At 35.1% G+C, this 17,323-nt stretch overlaps 2 protein-coding genes across 12 annotated transcripts; one reads left to right on the top strand and one right to left on the bottom strand.

Moving 5' to 3' along the window:
- The first annotated feature begins 229 nt into the window (after window positions 1-229).
- Window positions 230-9,409, top strand: LOC124307705 (transcription factor SPT20 homolog). 10 transcript variants are annotated; one of them, XM_046769673.1, is made up of 21 exons: window positions 230-298; window positions 1,591-1,701; window positions 1,923-2,117; window positions 2,232-2,350; window positions 2,462-2,714; window positions 2,853-3,065; window positions 3,158-3,336; window positions 3,425-3,634; window positions 3,764-3,923; window positions 4,063-4,134; window positions 4,221-4,547; window positions 4,703-4,862; window positions 5,004-5,209; window positions 5,303-5,456; window positions 5,533-5,726; window positions 5,948-6,085; window positions 6,174-6,270; window positions 6,345-6,421; window positions 6,522-6,705; window positions 6,857-7,020; window positions 7,089-9,409. In XM_046769673.1, the coding sequence occupies exons 2-21, from the start codon at window positions 1,654-1,656 to the stop codon at window positions 7,239-7,241; spliced, it is 3,303 nt and encodes a 1,100-aa protein (XP_046625629.1). In that variant the 5' UTR covers window positions 230-298; window positions 1,591-1,653; the 3' UTR covers window positions 7,242-9,409. The 10 variants fall into 10 exon arrangements, with proteins under 10 accessions (XP_046625629.1, XP_046625634.1, XP_046625637.1 ...); XM_046769674.1 differs by having other exon boundaries at window positions 262-524; window positions 2,465-2,714; XM_046769672.1 differs by having other exon boundaries at window positions 262-524.
- On the bottom strand, window positions 8,977-17,264 carry LOC124307713 (1-acylglycerol-3-phosphate O-acyltransferase Pnpla3-like). 2 transcript variants are annotated; one of them, XM_046769694.1, is made up of 13 exons: window positions 16,582-17,264; window positions 13,562-13,674; window positions 13,357-13,476; window positions 12,946-13,134; window positions 12,778-12,861; window positions 12,515-12,691; window positions 12,215-12,390; window positions 11,766-11,879; window positions 11,149-11,306; window positions 10,967-11,054; window positions 10,801-10,894; window positions 10,286-10,484; window positions 8,977-10,200 (listed from the first exon to the last, which is right to left on the bottom strand). In XM_046769694.1, the coding sequence occupies exons 1-13, from the start codon at window positions 16,739-16,741 to the stop codon at window positions 9,977-9,979; spliced, it is 1,896 nt and encodes a 631-aa protein (XP_046625650.1). In that variant the 5' UTR covers window positions 16,742-17,264; the 3' UTR covers window positions 8,977-9,976. The 2 variants fall into 2 exon arrangements, with proteins under 2 accessions (XP_046625650.1, XP_046625651.1); XM_046769695.1 differs by lacking the exon at window positions 11,766-11,879.
- Window positions 17,265-17,323: the final 59 nt, after the last annotated feature.

Raw genomic sequence — 17,323 nt, 5'->3', positions numbered from 1 at the left:
GGTCTGACCTGCGGCTCAACCAATCAGCAAGGCTTCAAGGATCGGATGATTTTACGTCACTCAGAGTTGGCAAACACATCGGAAACAAGCCGACATGCGTTCTGTGGATGGGATGATAAGACCTACTACTAGTAGATGCCTTTTTTATCGGTTGACCTTACGGGACTTTTGACGCGCCACAAAATCCGATCGTCGAGTCGCTAGTGCAGTATTGAAAATATTAACGGCGAATAGTTACACAGTCTACAGCAATATGCTTTATATCCCAGTCCGTGCCTGTGTGGTGTTTGTATAATAGGTTACACTATGCTCTAGAATGACATTTGTAGTTTGTAGTTATTATTTATTTTAAATGAAATAATCTCGCTTAGCTAGTTCTGCTTATTAATAAATCCGCTGATACTGCCTCGTAAAGTTGTGAATTATTTATTGATCGGTATGAGGTTATGATAGGCGAGTTCACCTGGCTTACATTCTGTGTCCAATGTTTACTATTAGATCTCTTTTTTATATCTATAATGAAGGTAAATAGTTCATTATCAAAACATCAGCTTGTAATCGATAATTTATGTTACTCACCATTTAATTTTTTCACACATTTGACATAACCTCGATTCAATGTGTTTTCTTGTTTTGACATTTCACTTTTGATGCAATACCGTACATACACGAATACCCGTAATACTGTTCAAACATTATACCGCGAATCTGTTGGAACTCTCGTTAATTCTCACGCTTTCTCCCATTTATATTATTATACTGGCGAGTAAAGGTCACCCAAAAGATTACTCCATTTTTTTTTTTCAATTTTCATTTCATTCACAATTGTCACAAGCGAGACAGGACAAGCATTGGCCTCGAATCTCTGGCAATTCTTTATGTTTCTTTTTCACCTACGTTCGCATATTCTCTAAAGAAGAAGTAATTAGAGTCTTTCAAGTATTTGGGTCTCGCATCATAATAAATTGACCCGTTCCTTATAGCACAACATTGAAAAGTGTAAATAACCCAGCTTATTAGTATTTTCTTCGGTTTTCAAGTCAAACCTAATGATAATTATGCTGAATTTAAATCTATGCACTATATTTTTATATTATGACTACATAGTGTTGATAAAAAAATATTTCATTGTGAATGTGAAAATATCACGGACAAGACCGATATATTACATTTATTCTTCCTGTTACATAACAAATATATGCTTAACACCGTTATTCAACTCACTCTTGATTGATATAAAAAATCATAGAATTGAATTATTCAATTTCAACAGTGACATTGTACCATCATTATCATTATTATTACGATTATTATAGTCAATTTTAAATTTAGCTCATTCAAAATTTATATTTAATCTCCATGTAAACTTGGTGTGGCTGGTTTTTCTATAATTGCTACATAGTTACAAATAGCATACTTGTTATTCCACATATTTTTAAAATTCACGTTTATAAAGACCAGAAGTAAGTTCGGCTCTGTAGGAATAACGATGTGTTCCCATTTTGTATAATAACATAAAAACAGTGACAATTTTAAATTTACCAAAGCCTTTACAGTTACCCATTTCACTCATAGTTGTACATTTTACAGAATATAGCGGATCGGCGGTACATGAACTATGACACTGAATGCTAGTAAAAACATCCAGCCAAAATGATTGGCACAGTGTCCAGTTTGGAAGATGCTTGTCGTCAAGCTCAGGTAAGCAATCATGATGCAATATTACACAAAGAACACAGGGCATTATTTTTCACAAATGCACCCTACATCTATGTACTTACGTATGGAGGCAGTTGAATGGAAGGGAAAGAAATATCCTTCAGCTGAAGCTGTAACATATTTTTAAGGACAGTTGATCAACTAATATAAAATGATATCAACTCTGCATAGATGTAGTCATGCTTATCTTATACTTCCAACAGGATATGATTGACCAAGTGCCTGGGTGCTGGAAAGAGTTTCAGACTCAGAATTGTCTAAATTCACCCTTAAATCCAATTCAATGTGGCAATAAAAAGGAACAAAATCACTCTAAGCGTAGCATTCAGTCAAAATTGACAAGACTATATTTTGAGGAGTTGTCAAAAGTTCCACACGCAACACCTGACTCTGTTCTGGTATGTATCGTCAACTCTATGTTGTGACAACTGATGCTTTATATTAAAATGAGTATACAAATTTGTACGGCATTCAACAAAAATTTCTCTAATTGACTTACATACTTTGAATAGAACAATCTCGAAAATGAGTGCGACCTTCTGGGTAGATTGGTACAAAGAGAAGGCCTCCATACGTTAATTGTAAATCTCTATGCTGGCAATAAAGGATACTCATTAGGGATAAGAAACAGGTAATGTTGTTATGAGTCCTCCAGTTTTTAAGTCTAGTTTTCTCAAAGAGATGGGATTCTGAAGGATGAATTTCCTAGTAATTTTACTTTACATCTGTTTGTTTTGACCAGCAGTGAAACAGGACATACATTCGATAAAAACACATTATTATCTGAGACTCAGTTAATGGGGTATGAGCAAGGGGAACTATTATCCTCAATAGACAATGGACAATTGCCTGCGATCCTAGCTGAACAATTAGAAGGAAGTCATTCGCATTTATTTTACGATGGATGTATTATTGCCGAAGTACGAGATTACCGTAAAGCCTTTCCTCACGCCAAGCCTGAAGTACATCATGTTCTTCTCAAGCCTACAACACAAGTAAACACTTTAAAAACATAGTGGACAAACTTAAAACTAGATACTGTAATCTCTAAATCACGTATGCCATTTTGTAAATACGTTTATTGCAAATGAATAAATTTTGGGCAGTTTTTAACAACAACTAATGATTATTAGAGTGTACTCTCGGATGTCTCGACACTAACAAGCGATGGAGATTGGAGCCATGAAGAACGACTCGTCTTGGAGTCTCATCTGGTGGCTGCTACACAGGGACCGCTTTGCCTGGATCCCAGTCCAGCGCCTAGTTTGGCAACTACTCGGATACGTCAGTCGAAGGCCCTAATTACTGATCATCAGTTAATGCGGCAGGCTAAAAAGTTTTCTCAGGTATTGCTGATTTATCGGCTTACGCTGCGAGAGATTCGTCCAATGGTACTGACGACACAAGTTCATTGTAAATGAATGAATGCATTTCACAGGTTACAGTAAATCGAAAGAGAAAATTAGAACAGCTTGCACAGCCTGAGGGCTTGACAATTCAAGACTTGATGCAGAAATTACGTACAAAAAGGGGACTATCAACAACCACTGCCTGCCCGTCACCGTCTCTTATTAATCCTCCACTTCTTCCACCGAGCACACCGATTGATGTTCTAAGGTATTCATACTATGTCACTGATTAAATCGTATAAGGTAAATTAAAGTTAATGTATAATCAATATACTGATGGAGTTTTGTGGTATCAGGTATGCGAAGGCGTACGAGCGACCACGGGAAACACGAGACTGTCTACCACAACTTATAGAAGAATATATATTAGAGACTGAAAGGGGCCAAGGTCGAATATATCATATAAAGCTTTCGATTCTACAGAGACCTTCGAATTCTGAGTACCTTGGTGAGCTTTATGTAGATCGAGATCATCGAGAAGGAGAAAAAAATGGATCGGCTTGTCGGTATGTGTAAAATGGATGCTTCTGAAATAATGTAAAAAAGTTGATGTGATATAGATTTATTGTAAATTCTTCAGCTTATCAAATTCAATATTTACGCAGAGATTTTAAATAAGAATATCCTTCAAACAGGTTCAGTCTTGGTACTAGAGCACAGGCAAATCATTATATACAGCAATTTACGGAAATATTTACAGAGGAAGGTAGGAAAAATGTGCGAATAAAACATGTTGTACCAGGGCAGCCCCCTCGTGTTACCTGTACTCCTGGAATGCAGCGTGCGCATCAACAGGTAACTTTTGATCAATTATAGTATCATTGAAATTATATTTAGAATGAGATACTTTTATTCAAGAATATTAATTAACTATCAAAGTTTTGATTACTCAAAAAGTCAAAATAAATCCTCCGTATTGATTTTTTATCTATAGGCACAAGCACAAGCAGCTCAGATTGTAGCCCAGCAACTGCAACAAGCCCAATCGCAGCACGTCGCCCAGCAGGTTTGTAGCAATTGGCTACTCTGTTGACTTTTTTGTAGCTTAGAAAAAGTTTAATTGTATCTTGTAATCTTCTTTATACTTTATAGATCCTTACAAGAGCTCAAGGACAATTGAATACGTTAACAAGCCAAGTAGCTTCCATGAAAACTGCATCGGATGCATCGAGTTCCTGTCAAGCTAATTTGGCAAGCTTGGATCTATCGGTTGTTCCATCTACGGCAGAAGCAACAACATCTAATTCAATTCCAGCGATGAGTAACGGCATGCTACATAATACAGCTACTGTTCAAGTAGATGCTTCACCGATGCCGGGAGCCGACGTTAATTCCTGTAACGGTTCAGGAATCTTAGTGTTTCAGCAAAAGCCTGCCCCTTGTGTAAACAATATATCAGCTACGAATGTTCCTGTTCTGGTACGAATTTTAAAGAAATCTGTAAAACGTATGAAAAACGTGCGACTTTAATCAATTGTCCAGAAATCCGTGCGGCAACATGCTAAAAAAAAGAGACAACGATTTAAAAATTTTTCTCATGTTAGTAGTTTATAATTTTTAACCTTTGTTTGTAGCAAGCCCAACTGCAAGCTGGTACCCAGGGTAACATTAGAGAGACTTCGAGTCAGAGTCAGGGAGAGACATCTTTCAAAAAGCACTCTACGAATCCTGCAATAAGTGCTCTTGTTACTTCTCTCATGAATTCAGCACAACAATTTCAGCAGCAAGCTGCAGGTCTGTTTCAGTTGGAAAATTTTTCTCATTTATATATATCAGCGTATTTGGTTTTCAAATTTGACCACCACTTTTGTGACTCATAAATTTAACATAATGGGCTGCCTGGCGAATTCCAAAACTTTTTCCAATCCTTTACAGCTAATGCAGCTGCTGCAGCCATGAACAATAGCGCGCAGGCTAGTACAAAATCGAATAACACTGCTATTCTTAGCTTACTGAACAGCAGTCCTGCCAATTTAACTCAGCAGAAGACTCAACCTCGAAGGATCTCCTTAAATGCTACTATACCACCTAGGGTGATCGGGCATGGCAATGTGATCACCGTTCCTAATACTACAGGCCAGGTGATTGTCTCTGTTTATCATAAATCGTTATTGATCATCTTATCACTGAACATATAGCATTAATATTAAGTAATAATCATCTTTAATTACTAGATAGCAAAACCTGTTACATTCCAGGTGAGGGTAAGTTTTGCCCCTGCTTTGACGGGGCAGCTAGCAGGAAAACAGGCTGTGCGATTGGCTAGGGTACAAGATCCTGCTTCCACGCTCGGACTTTCAATGCCCGGATTGTCTGCTTTGCTCGCTGGTAAGATTTAAACAATTAACATAAACAGTAAATTGATTAGCGTGAATAATTTTGATTTTTTTCTTATTGGTAATAGGTACACCTTCGGCTGACAACCCGATTCCTGGAATTAATACAACTTCCTCTTTATTGGAGAGGCTAACAGCCTCCTCGAGTCAAAGTAGCCAACCATCTAGCCCTATGACTAGTCCACCAGCAACGAATGTGAATTTACAGGGAGTCAATCTCACTAGTCTACCCAATTCAATAAATGGTCTACAAAATGTTCAGGTTAAATAGCTCTACTGATCGTATGTAAATGAATGTGATATTTCAGCTCCACATGGCTAGCTGACGATGTTTAGCTCTCTGATTTTCTGTTTCATTCTGAGAGAAAAGCATAATGTAAAATTTGGTCAACCTATTTGTGTTAACTAGAGTTGAACTAGAAAGTCTCTTGCATAAATAACACAACATAAACATTCAAAGTGAATATTCCTATCTGTTGGCAGGTCTCTTTTCCTGGCTTATCTCAACCAATAACGATGTCACTCAATGTTTCGGCAGCTACAGGATCAGTTACCCCGAGTGGAGTAATCGTATCTGTTCCAATATCATCTGGTACCAATACGTGCACGACTGTTTCCAGTGTGAGTTACTGTCACAATGGCAATAATACATTCGCAGTCTGCTGTAGATTATTTCATTACAAATGCTATTGTATAACTTTCGTTTTAGATGGTATCTGCAACTGTTGTAACTACTGCAGTGTCTGGGAGTAGTCCGACAGTAGTAATTGCTAACCCTGCCAATACTCATTTGTCATTACCAATTGGTAAGAAATTTTGGATTTAAATTCAAATATGATCTCATTATGTAGCACCTCAAACACCGTCTATTTCATTTCAGCTCAAATCATACCATCAGGAGTAAAAGGCTTATCACAACAAAACATGCATAGTACTAATTCAGTTACTCTTTCACAGGTATTGTAATAATAATGTTGCATGATATACAATATCATTTCTTGAAATGCACGTAGTGGCTTTCATGTACATCCATCTAATCACCATTTTTCCGGCAAAGGGAGGACCGGCGATACAGCTTGTTGGATCTCAGAGGCAGCGGCTTAATCAAATCGCCCGTCACGTACAGCCAAATCAAGCTAAACCAACTATTATGCCGAGCCAGTTAGTAACTGTTGCAAAACCTGTACCAGCAAATCATCTGATTTTGTCTGGTAATAAACAGGTGTTAACTCCAATTGGAGGTAAGATATTTCTTTTCTTTTTTTTTTTTTTACAGTCACAACGCTGAAGATAATCGAAGAAACATTTTAAAGAATAACGGAATATTATTACTATTTGACAAATGTTCTGTTTGAAAACGGCCGAATGTGCTGAAATAATTGTGTATTCCAGGTAGCAAACCAGTGCTGATGGCGACTCAAGCTCCATCTTCCGCTAGGGTAGTATCTGCAAATAAGCAAACGTTGCTTACAAAGTCTTTGCACACACGACTATCTACAGGATCCACCAACCTGCAGTCTCAGAGCCTTGGCATTACAGGCTTATCGCAGCAACAGGTATACTGTATATGTATATGTGATGTTACAAATTCATTAACATCTTCAATAATACTTATAATTCACAGTTGCAGAGGACCCTTGTGAAGCCGGTCCAGCTGCAACAATTACAATGTTTAGCTGCTCAACATAAGGCAGTTGTAGTAGCTGGAAACTCGCCAAATAGGACGCAATTGCAACAACAGCGAAATAAATCTACTCCCGGGGAAGACTCTCTCTGAATACGTTCAAATACCTTAAAATAAGTCACTTTGAATTAAAATAATAAAAGCCTCTTTGCGAATGACATTGTCAAGTACATTATTATACATATTATAGTATATATTTTACGTAAGTAAAAAATTAAATTTACACGCCGTTCAAGCAATATACCATCATATTGGGTACTGTTTATTCATTGATTTTCGTGTAAATAATAGATTTCTTTTCAATGTATTGCCCTGAAATACATGATTTATTTATAAAAAAAATTAAGCAGCAGTCAGGAAAACGGTGAAAATATTAAATAACACGTGCATGTACAATAGCGCACCTGCACCAAAGCGAAACAAAAGTCTTGCAAAACCATTCGATAACGCAGGGGGGCTGGGGAAGGGGGCTTCAATTATTGTACATATTATATATACATATGATATATGATTTGTTTTATATAAAAAAAAAAAAAAAGAAAAAAAAGTAATAAATATTCCATTTTTATTGATTTTTTTCATCCTACTAATTTCTTAACTACAATTGATTTCAGTTTCCAGAAGGTTGCAATTATTTCGTCTTGAAAATTATCACATTCGTATGCTGTGTCGCGGAAGAACGTTCACGTTTTTTTTTCTCTTAGAAGAGAGTGCACAAAATTGGAAAGGTTAAAAATCAACTTTTCACTGGATATTTAACTCTATCATTACAAGATGGGTAGAAATTTGATTGTATCAAACAATTCAAATTTTTTCTATAAGTAGTTCGGTTAATCGAGTTTTCCAAAGGGGAAGTTTACAACTTTGAAGTTTTATCAAATATCTTATTATGTATGTATAATGTACCTGAACAATCAGCAATGATATGTTATGTGTTATATAACATTGAAATGATAGGAGCTTACCTACTATTGAATAAAGCACTGTTACAAGTATTCTGCAACTGAACTTTAGTAAAATGTTTGTCCTGAATATTTCAGCCACTTCTCAATTAGTCGCGCAATAAAACGAGAACATTATTACGAGCATCGATGAACACAGTAGATATATAAATAGATAATGTTATTTGTAAATTATAAGGAAGTTATAACATATCTGTAATAATGTTCCTAAATATCTGACAGAAAGCTACTCGTAAAAACAATTTCAACCATATTTTTGTCATACAATTCATGATGTGTATTTGAGAAAGACATTTCTTTGTAATACAACACAATAGCTTAACTGACAATATGCAACAAAAATTTATAGAATCCTTCAGAATATTTTAATATCATTCGACAAGTACAAACTTTTCTGGTAGAATGTAAATACGTAAATGAAACATACCTTAGTACGTCATTTGATTGAATGATTAATTTCTCAATTTAATCCCCTTATACACATGGTTTGAATATGAACTATCAAATTATTATGTAGTATAATTCTTTTTTCGGTGTAATAAGGTGTATTGGAAAAAGCAACTAATTGCTAAAAATATTTACTTACATAATAGCTAACATTTTGAACAAAATTATTATAATACGTTTCATTTTTTTTCGATTCCAAATTAACTCTAAGTAGAGAAAAAACGAGTGCAGCATTATGATTTGCTGTATGAAAAAAAAAAAATAAAAAAAATACTTATAAATGCAAATAAATTATGTTCCAACAGCTGCTGAAAACCAGGTAATTGTTCACGTTTTCAAAGTATTAAGTTACTGTCATTTACGTAACCTCGTAGTGGGTGTAATGTATTGGGGAGTAAAAAAAAAAAAACAATTTTAACCACGTTTAAGACATTATTGAAACTTTTTTTTTAACTGTATTAAGGTACGTACGCGAAAGCGAAGTATGATTTATTTTATAGAGTAAAGCTATTATAATACTTTGATAAGATACTTAAGACTACTGGCTAACTTCTGTAGCTTCTGGATCTAGAATCTATCGAGTCCAAGCAAATCACAAATTTGACACACCGACTGCATTGTTAAGTATGGATAATAACCACCAGTGCAGTTAAACAATTGAAATGGAAAGAAAATATAGCATAAAGACAAAAGAACTTACAAAATTCATAAAACATGTCTAATAACCATAATATAGTATATGTATACATATAATTAGAGAATTACTTGTAGGAATATGAATATCTACAAAGTAATACATTCAAACAACAGCTTTGTAGATTTCATTTTTTCGTTCTATTAATCCGAATGAGTCGTTTATAAAAAAAAAAAAAATATTTACAGGTCCTTCAGGTCACTTCGACTGGTCGAACAATATGAGCTTCATTTGTTCTTTAGCAAAGAATAAGCATATCGCATCATTGTTTTACTATCTCCTTGAGCCTCACACTATATCACACACGTCTCTCGTCATTTCAGTTCCAAAGTTCTTGAAATCCACTCATATTACCCTCTTTAATTAATTTAAAAACTCTCTTCCTCTATGTTTCTTAACATATATTTATAAAAAATAAATCTGTTTCTCTTTTAAAAAGTGACACGATTCAATTGTTCAGATTGGCAAGGTAATTCGAATTACCATCTGCACCGTTCTACATGTATACAATGTTACAGTTTACTGTAACAGTTTCAGACTTAAAATATTGATTTATACAATTTACCTCGGCATCTATTCTCCAACTCTAACTCAATGCCACAGAGTGGTATAAAGCTAGAATATTGAGGTAAATTAATACGACGTCAATATAAATAAGTTATGTATGACTGGAGAAACATTGCTTTTTGGTTTTCTATTATAATTTAATAATCGTTAACTTAAAATTATAGATTAGAGGTCGATGGCTGGTCAACCTCTGGTCTGCTGTCTGGCGGACTGGATGTTTGCTCTATTTGCACAACTGCACTTCTGCCCATTCCCCACTCACTCTCTGGGTCTGAGAAAATGTTTGAGCCTTCTTTATCCAAGAAATCATCTTCCAATGAAATGTCAGACAAATCTTCCAAACTATGTTGATCTTCGTCTGTGTATAGCGACTCCGTCACAACTATATATCCGGAAATTCAAGTGTCATTAGAAGTACAGAACAGATATTATATTGTGGATACAATTTTAAAAATGTATGACTGTACCTTCTGCTAGAGTGTGATCGGAAAGCCAGGTGGGTTCATCCCACTCGTCGAATTGCAATTTTGTATTTGCCTCAACTTCATCCGGGCTAAGAATCGCTTGCCTTTCTGTATCAGTGACGTCATAGATCTCTGTAACCTGTACTTTGTTGTTGTCATCCATGTAATACCAAACCATAACAGCTTCTTGATCTGACGTTACCTGGATGGAAGGTATGATTAATAGTTAAAACCATTGATGGTATTAGTTTCAAATGTGAGTGACTCCAAAGATATACAAGAAAATTCGTCCATGGTAGATGTTTGATATTTTTTCACCAATGAAGCCATAGGAATGGAAAATTCTCGGAAATGGCAGGACAATAAATGGCTCTACCAAGCATATTAGCTCGGAGGTCCACAGGCACCAAGTGTAGGTATAGTATGATAGAGAATCTGCCTTAGAAGTTATCACGGTATCACATTTCCGCTGTACTTCGGTATTTGAAGACTGCCAGAGTAAAAGACAAGGTACTTACTTGAAGAATATTTTCAAAAGTGTCATCAAACGTCGTTGAATCTGCTATGTTGACTACACAGTTCGATTGCCGTTTATAATCCTTCCAAGGCTGCCTATAAGAAAACGAAACGTGAGATATTCGGGATTTTTAATTTTAAGTCTGTATTTAAACAAAAACATCGTACCGTTCATCGTAGTGAAGCCTCAAATTGAGATTTGTTTTCGATTTTTTGCATAATTCATTAGGATGTGCAGCCTCGATGTCATATATACCTGAAGATTTGTGTGTTTGATTAAAGGGGTGAACTTATGTTAAAAAACGGTTACTCCGTTGTTTTAAAAAATATTTCTCTAATGTCAAACTCACTGGATCCATATTCGGTGATAGCAAGCTGACAATTGATAGTTTGTGGCATTGGTTGATAGTAGACATTGACACCAGGGAATATACTGCTGATTTGTTCCATGAAGTACTTGATCATTTTCACCAGATTTTTTGTCAACTTTGGAGCGTTTAGAACAAATCTATGCAAGACAACAATAAGTAATCATGTTAGTGGAAATGTGATCATTTTAAAGTCAGGCAGTAACAAACACTTTTACGTCACTACCGGTTGTTGTCTAATTGCTATTTGCAATATTTCTGTATTGTCGAACCATATCCAACTTGATTTATCAATTCTTATAAGTACTGATGTTTCAATATTAAATACTGTACAACAGTATTTCTCTGGAATACCTTACACAGGTTACTTTTAGCGAGAATTTACTCTTACATACTATGCTCGACATACACCCCAGCAGAGACTTATGACCTTCGAAATACCAATGAAAATGACCAGCGATTGTAACAAAGTCAAAAAGATAGTTATTAAAGAAATGTCATGTGAGAAATTGTGGATATATTTATGGACTTATCGTGGAGATATAGCAGGAGGACTATACAGGTAAGCAAACACAGAAAAGCGACAGTGTTGTGCTTACCGTGAAGGGCATGTAAGGTGGTTAGCACAAACAATCGCCTGCTGGGGGGTACGCAGAATGTTCCCGATTACTCTGTACTCTAAGGTACGAGTCTCGACCTTGTTACCGACCAGGCTAACAAGAACCACATGCACATCATTAGAGTTAGTAGCTATAACCAAAATGTATGAATGGTATTTGCAATGAAAAAATCGTCTTTCGAGATTTACACCTCAAACGGAGGAGAGATATCAGAAAATCAAATTGAATATATGAAGAAATTGATTCAGAAGAAGTCGTATACTACACACAGCAGGCAAACCGGTGATAAGTTAGTATTTTCCAGTTAGATAAATGAATATGTAAATAGGCGTATCGTATGACTGTCGTTAAATTCTGAGAAAGGAGAAGATCGACTGTAATTAAACTGTTGAGAAGCACAAAATGAAGTACAAGCAATATAAACTTACTTTGTAAATGTAGCGTACACCACGTCAGCTGGTAGTATGTAGGGCAAACTTAGCAAAGATAACAATTTGACACTCCTATGTTTGAACAGCCAGTTGACGAGTCCCTTATTTGCAGAATCTATAGCATCTTGGAATATTGTCATCACAGTTTCTGGAAGATTGGCAACTAATGCTTCCTGAAATCAATTAATTACAAAAAATCATCTCCCAAAATGATGAGGTCGATTTTAGTACTGTAAAAATTAAGGAAATGAAACAAACATTCGTACTTAGCATTCGATAAACAATCAAATCACAAACCTGTCTATGCATTTTACACTCTGAGCATTCTGGATCATATTCCATGCCTTCGTCTATGGTTTCAGAGACAACAAAAGTTGACTGCACAGCTAAGCAACGTGTGCAGTTTATCAAATTGTTTCGATGTAAAAATCTCAGTGCGTCATCGAATCCTTGTTTACACATGTTTGATAGTATCTGTACATATTTTGAGTTAAATTACGATATGCCAAATTTTGGATATGAAATTAATTAAAAAATAATGCAAATAAATTAATGTTTACCTCAGGATTTGGGGGAAAAAGTATTCTCGCGAACCTATATATGTTTTGTTTAGACAGTTCTATACTTGTGTTTGCGAAATTAATCTGAAAATTTAGAAACATAACTCATTCATATTATCCGTATTTCAGTAAAAATAAATAAATTCATCTAAGGCTGTATCATCTCACATGAAATAATTGCGAAGATACATCCCTAGGGCAGATATCACTTTCTCCGCAAAATGGACTAACAGTGATTGTATTTTCGTCAAGAGTAGGCAGATTGTCACTGAAACCACCGTCCATGTATCTGATTCCATGAAATCTCGGTGGTAGTAGTCCAGAGAAAAGTGGTATGAAAGAGCTGGCCAGCAGCGCCTAGAAATAAAGAAATAACAAAAAAAAAACACGTTCTTCAAACAAGTAATTCCCAAGCTACTCAAATTGCTGAGTCAATTCCATATTATAATCTAGAAGCTTAGTACGATAAAGAAAATGTAGATTAGAAATTGACATTGACAGATAATTTTCTGGTCATTCAAGGTTGAAATCATTTCTATTAATATGGTATCTATAAAGTGTATTATTTGTCATTCTCACCTGTAATAAATCATCTTTTGAGTTATACTGTGAAACAATTACATTTTTCCCATCGTAGACTCTGGTCAATGAAATGTGCAGCTTTCCACTAACTATTAGATGCGCATCATCGGGTAGGAACTAGAATGGAAAGCAAATGAAATTAGTGTAGTGGGAAAATTATCTTGTAAATCAAGTGATCTTCACGATTAATAGTTCACACTACCTTAGTCAAACCCTCCAATAAAATGTCTTGCACATTGAACGAAGGGCTGAAAGGCCCCAAAGTTCGCTGCCTGGCTTCGCGAGCAAGCCGCAAAACATTACTTGTGATCTCCCCTGGAAAATGAAATGTATATCAAAAAATAAAAATAAATAAATACCAGTATATATGATGAATGTTGTTTCACTATTGCAAAAAAAAAAAAAAGTTGTTCAACTTTTGTCTAAGTTAAATTTTATCTATGTATGATACACAAAGAAATTTCATTCATCGATTGGTAAACAAATCTCTCTGATAAAGCTTAGCTATCATCTCTGTTAAATAACATGTTGAGAATACGAAATATTTAGTGTGTGTAAATTTACTTGTGTATCAAAAATAGTTATCCCCATTTTATTATTATAACTTTCATTCTGAAAGTCAATAACAGTGTAGATTATTTTATGGGTGAAATCAAGTTCACACCAATCTCACAATCACAATTAACATTCAATCACTTTGCCAAATTTTCAGATATAAGTGACAACTAGATTATAATCCATAACCAGATAACACCGACAGTTGTGACAAACTGCAACGTTTTATGAGTACAATATTTTAATTATTGAGAGATTATAAAGATTAAATGTTGACAAGTGTACCTGTATTCTTCTCTACTACGCAACATGATACGTTCATAAATAAAATGGTTATTGATCTTTGGACTTTAAACATTAATCTTCCGATAAGTCGATGTTTAGCAAAAAAGAAAGAGAGTTAGAGAAAAAAAAATGAAATTTATCCATAAAATATTTCTGGATTCTTTCAACGTACCAGAAACAGCAGAAAAGTATTTCCCGTGCAGTCCACACATAATTATACTATAATAAAGCAACTGCAGTAGTTACTCTATTGTGTCCATTGTTTATTCCCTGAGAAAATATTTGCTTTGTCCACATTGCTTTCACAATTATAAATAGTTAAAAATAAAGTATTTAATGAACCCATACTTTCTATACAGCAGAAACTGATCAAATTTGTTGTTATACAATCATTAGCGGTATTCAGTTATGGTGTTTTCTTTTCTCTTTTTGAATGGAAAAAATCATCAAGGTCAATGACCTGCTTTCAGAACTCAAGAGATTCCAAAAAGTTGTCAAAGCTCTTCAACAACCATTTAAATGTAATTAAGGTCATTGAATAAATATCTAAATATAATTGAAATATATCAATAAATAAGTTCAAAAGTAGAAAATTAAAAACAGATCTATAATACTGACACAGCAGTGCTAGAATGACTCAACTTAGAATGCATATTATTATTGGTCAACCGAACATAAAGAAGTTACACAAGTGAGACAACCCACTTCCATAGCTGTATTTACTTGCTTGCACGAGGCATCTCACTGATTGCGAGTAAAAAACTATTTCCAACAAGAGTGTGTGTGTGTGTGTGTGTGTACACACATTACGAGTTAGTTTCTTCAGATACATATCAGCTGCCCAAGTTCTGACGTCAGCTGATATAATTCTACCATCAAAACATAGTTTGTGTTTCATAATTTTATTAACGTTTGATTGATCTTTCCCATAATCAGCTCCAGATACTATTAGCGGGGTAAAATAGTGAGAAGCACAGCAAGAAGGAGGTACTATTGATACCGAATGTATTTAAAATATTATACAATGGGTCAATTGTCATAAATGATCGACATATATCAATATAGAAGCAATAAACGTTTTTTGTGCAAGATCAGCACATCTTCCTATATAATAATTAAAGAAAATTAACAGATTTACTCTTGATGCATATTACATGAAACTAGAAAGCTCAATCAATATTTATTTGTCACCAGTATCATTCGTAAAAGAATCGAAATTTGAATTCTGAACAGCATTGGTAAAGCTAGTGGATGACGGATGTTTATTCTATCGGGTGCTACTTATAAGATAAGAAAGGACCTTGGCAATTTAGCAGATGGCAGTGAATACTGCAACTTCAGTTTATTCTAATGGATTATATCTAATCAGTATGCACGTTTTAGCACTCTATAATTACGTTATTATTTGACTAACAAGAAAGATATTTTCAATATGGTTGATTAAAACAGCAATTTAATCTTACCAATAACAAAAATTCTGTAATTCTCGGGGCGAGGTGAAAATATGACTTAAAAAAACTGAAATAAATGGGCTTTTCACAGATGTTTGTTTTTCACTGACTACTGGAAATAAATTTTTGCTAGTTTCGGGTTATACGCAAGCTGGATCTCAATTTTCTTCGATGTTTTGTCAATTGCGAAATAACTATGTCGCTTGGTCAGAGTGGTGACAATTTTGCCCAAGTGAAATTCCCTGATTTTTCCCTAACTTTTCTTGTCAAAAAATTCAGAATTCACCTACCTTTTTTCATCAAACTTAACTGTACACCTTCAATATATGAATTTAGATTAACAACTACATAGTATTGCTTCGTTTCACACAATTATTTACAAACACAACATGAAATTTATTTCAACATCACCTCAGATAATATATAAAATTCAACAAAATCATAGTTGAAGCTTAAAAAAAATTTATAAAAACGTAAGTTTTTCCGCGTGGACAATCATAATTCCCTGACTTTTCCCAATAGACAAAATTTCGTGACTAATCCCGGTTTTTCCCTGTCACTTTTACCTCAAACAATGCATTGTTGATTCAACACTTGTTTCTTTCCGATCAATAACACAGGTTATACTACAATTTGCCGACAAAATTCCCTGACAATTTGCTATATGCTTTACAGATTTTTCTCCAAAATATAGACACCTAAAATAGTACAGTAAAGAGTCTTGAATAGACGTCTTATTTACAAATGCATTGTGATTGTTTTGATCAGAATGATGTGCATGGTGAATGAACTAGATTGCATATAAGATGTGTGCAACTCATGGTCAGTTGACAAGCTGTAGGTGTACAGAGTTGGAACAGGTTATAAGACGGCGCGAGCGCAACTGAAGTTTTTGGGGTTTAGCATAAAGTAAATAAATGCTTGAGCATACCGAGTGGTAGATCTAAGAGAAGGGCGCATGCTGCGATAGCTCCGGCTGATGCTCCGCTTATTTTGTCAAGGAGTAGATGAGGTGCATATTTTTTAAAACAAACCGCAACTCCGACGTGGTAAATGCCGAGGAAGCCACATCCAGCAAATGATAAATTCATTTTTCACAATCCGGTTAACCGAAATGAAGTGTCTCGTTGTCAACTCTGGTTGCAGACCGACTCAAAACTGTTATTTACTGTATTTATATCAAGCAGAAGTAAATCTTACGAGCGTAAGACTCGGTTACTCGAGTCTCTGATTGTCAAACAACGACTGGTTAACCTTACGCGACCGTCGCGTGACGGAACGAAAGACCGACTGATTGTGATATTACTCTAATCGGTTAAGCGGGCTATCGCCGAGGAAGTGATCGCAAACACTTCCGTGCCTCCAGCTGTATTTTGATACACTACTAAATGAGAGCTGGGACAGCTGGCTGCTCTCAAAATGCGACTGAAGGACTGCAGCAAGTACAATTAAAAACAAAGAATAGATAACGTGCTACGCAACTGACGTCTTCCTTGCAGATACTTGACTTTGGCTTCTGATTGGTTGTCTTGAATGGTGTGGTTCAGGCTCCGCCCATTTGCGTGCGTTCCGTAATATATCTCAAGAAACCTACTGGCATTTTTGCAGGCCGCAGCTCGGTAGGTTAATAAGTCTAATATAAAATTATTTGAGTTGTGTCGAGTACAGTTTAC

The sequence above is a fragment of the Neodiprion virginianus genome, chromosome 6, assembly GCF_021901495.1.
Source record: "Neodiprion virginianus isolate iyNeoVirg1 chromosome 6, iyNeoVirg1.1, whole genome shotgun sequence".
Taxonomy (NCBI): Eukaryota; Metazoa; Arthropoda; class Insecta; order Hymenoptera; family Diprionidae; genus Neodiprion; species Neodiprion virginianus.
This window is presented reverse-complemented; position numbering and strand designations above follow the sequence as displayed.

Excerpts from the sequence above, each read along its gene's own strand:
- LOC124307705 (XM_046769673.1), top strand. The coding sequence starts at position 1,654 with ATGATTGGCACAGTGTCCAGTTTGGAAGATGCTTGTCGTCAAGCTCAG. Across the intron at positions 1,702-1,922 it reads ATGCTTGTCGTCAAGCTCAG|GATATGATTGACCAAGTGCC; the intron begins GTAAGCAATCAT and ends TACTTCCAACAG. Across the intron at positions 3,337-3,424 it reads ACACCGATTGATGTTCTAAG|GTATGCGAAGGCGTACGAGC; the intron begins GTATTCATACTA and ends TTGTGGTATCAG.
- LOC124307713 (XM_046769694.1), bottom strand. The coding sequence starts at position 16,741 with ATGAATTTATCATTTGCTGGATGTGGCTTCCTCGGCATTTACCACGTC. Across the intron at positions 11,880-12,214 it reads GTGTACGCTACATTTACAAA|CCTGGTCGGTAACAAGGTCG; the intron begins GTAAGTTTATAT and ends GGTTCTTGTTAG. Across the intron at positions 10,895-10,966 it reads AGGCTTCACTACGATGAACG|GCAGCCTTGGAAGGATTATA; the intron begins GTACGATGTTTT and ends GTTTTCTTATAG.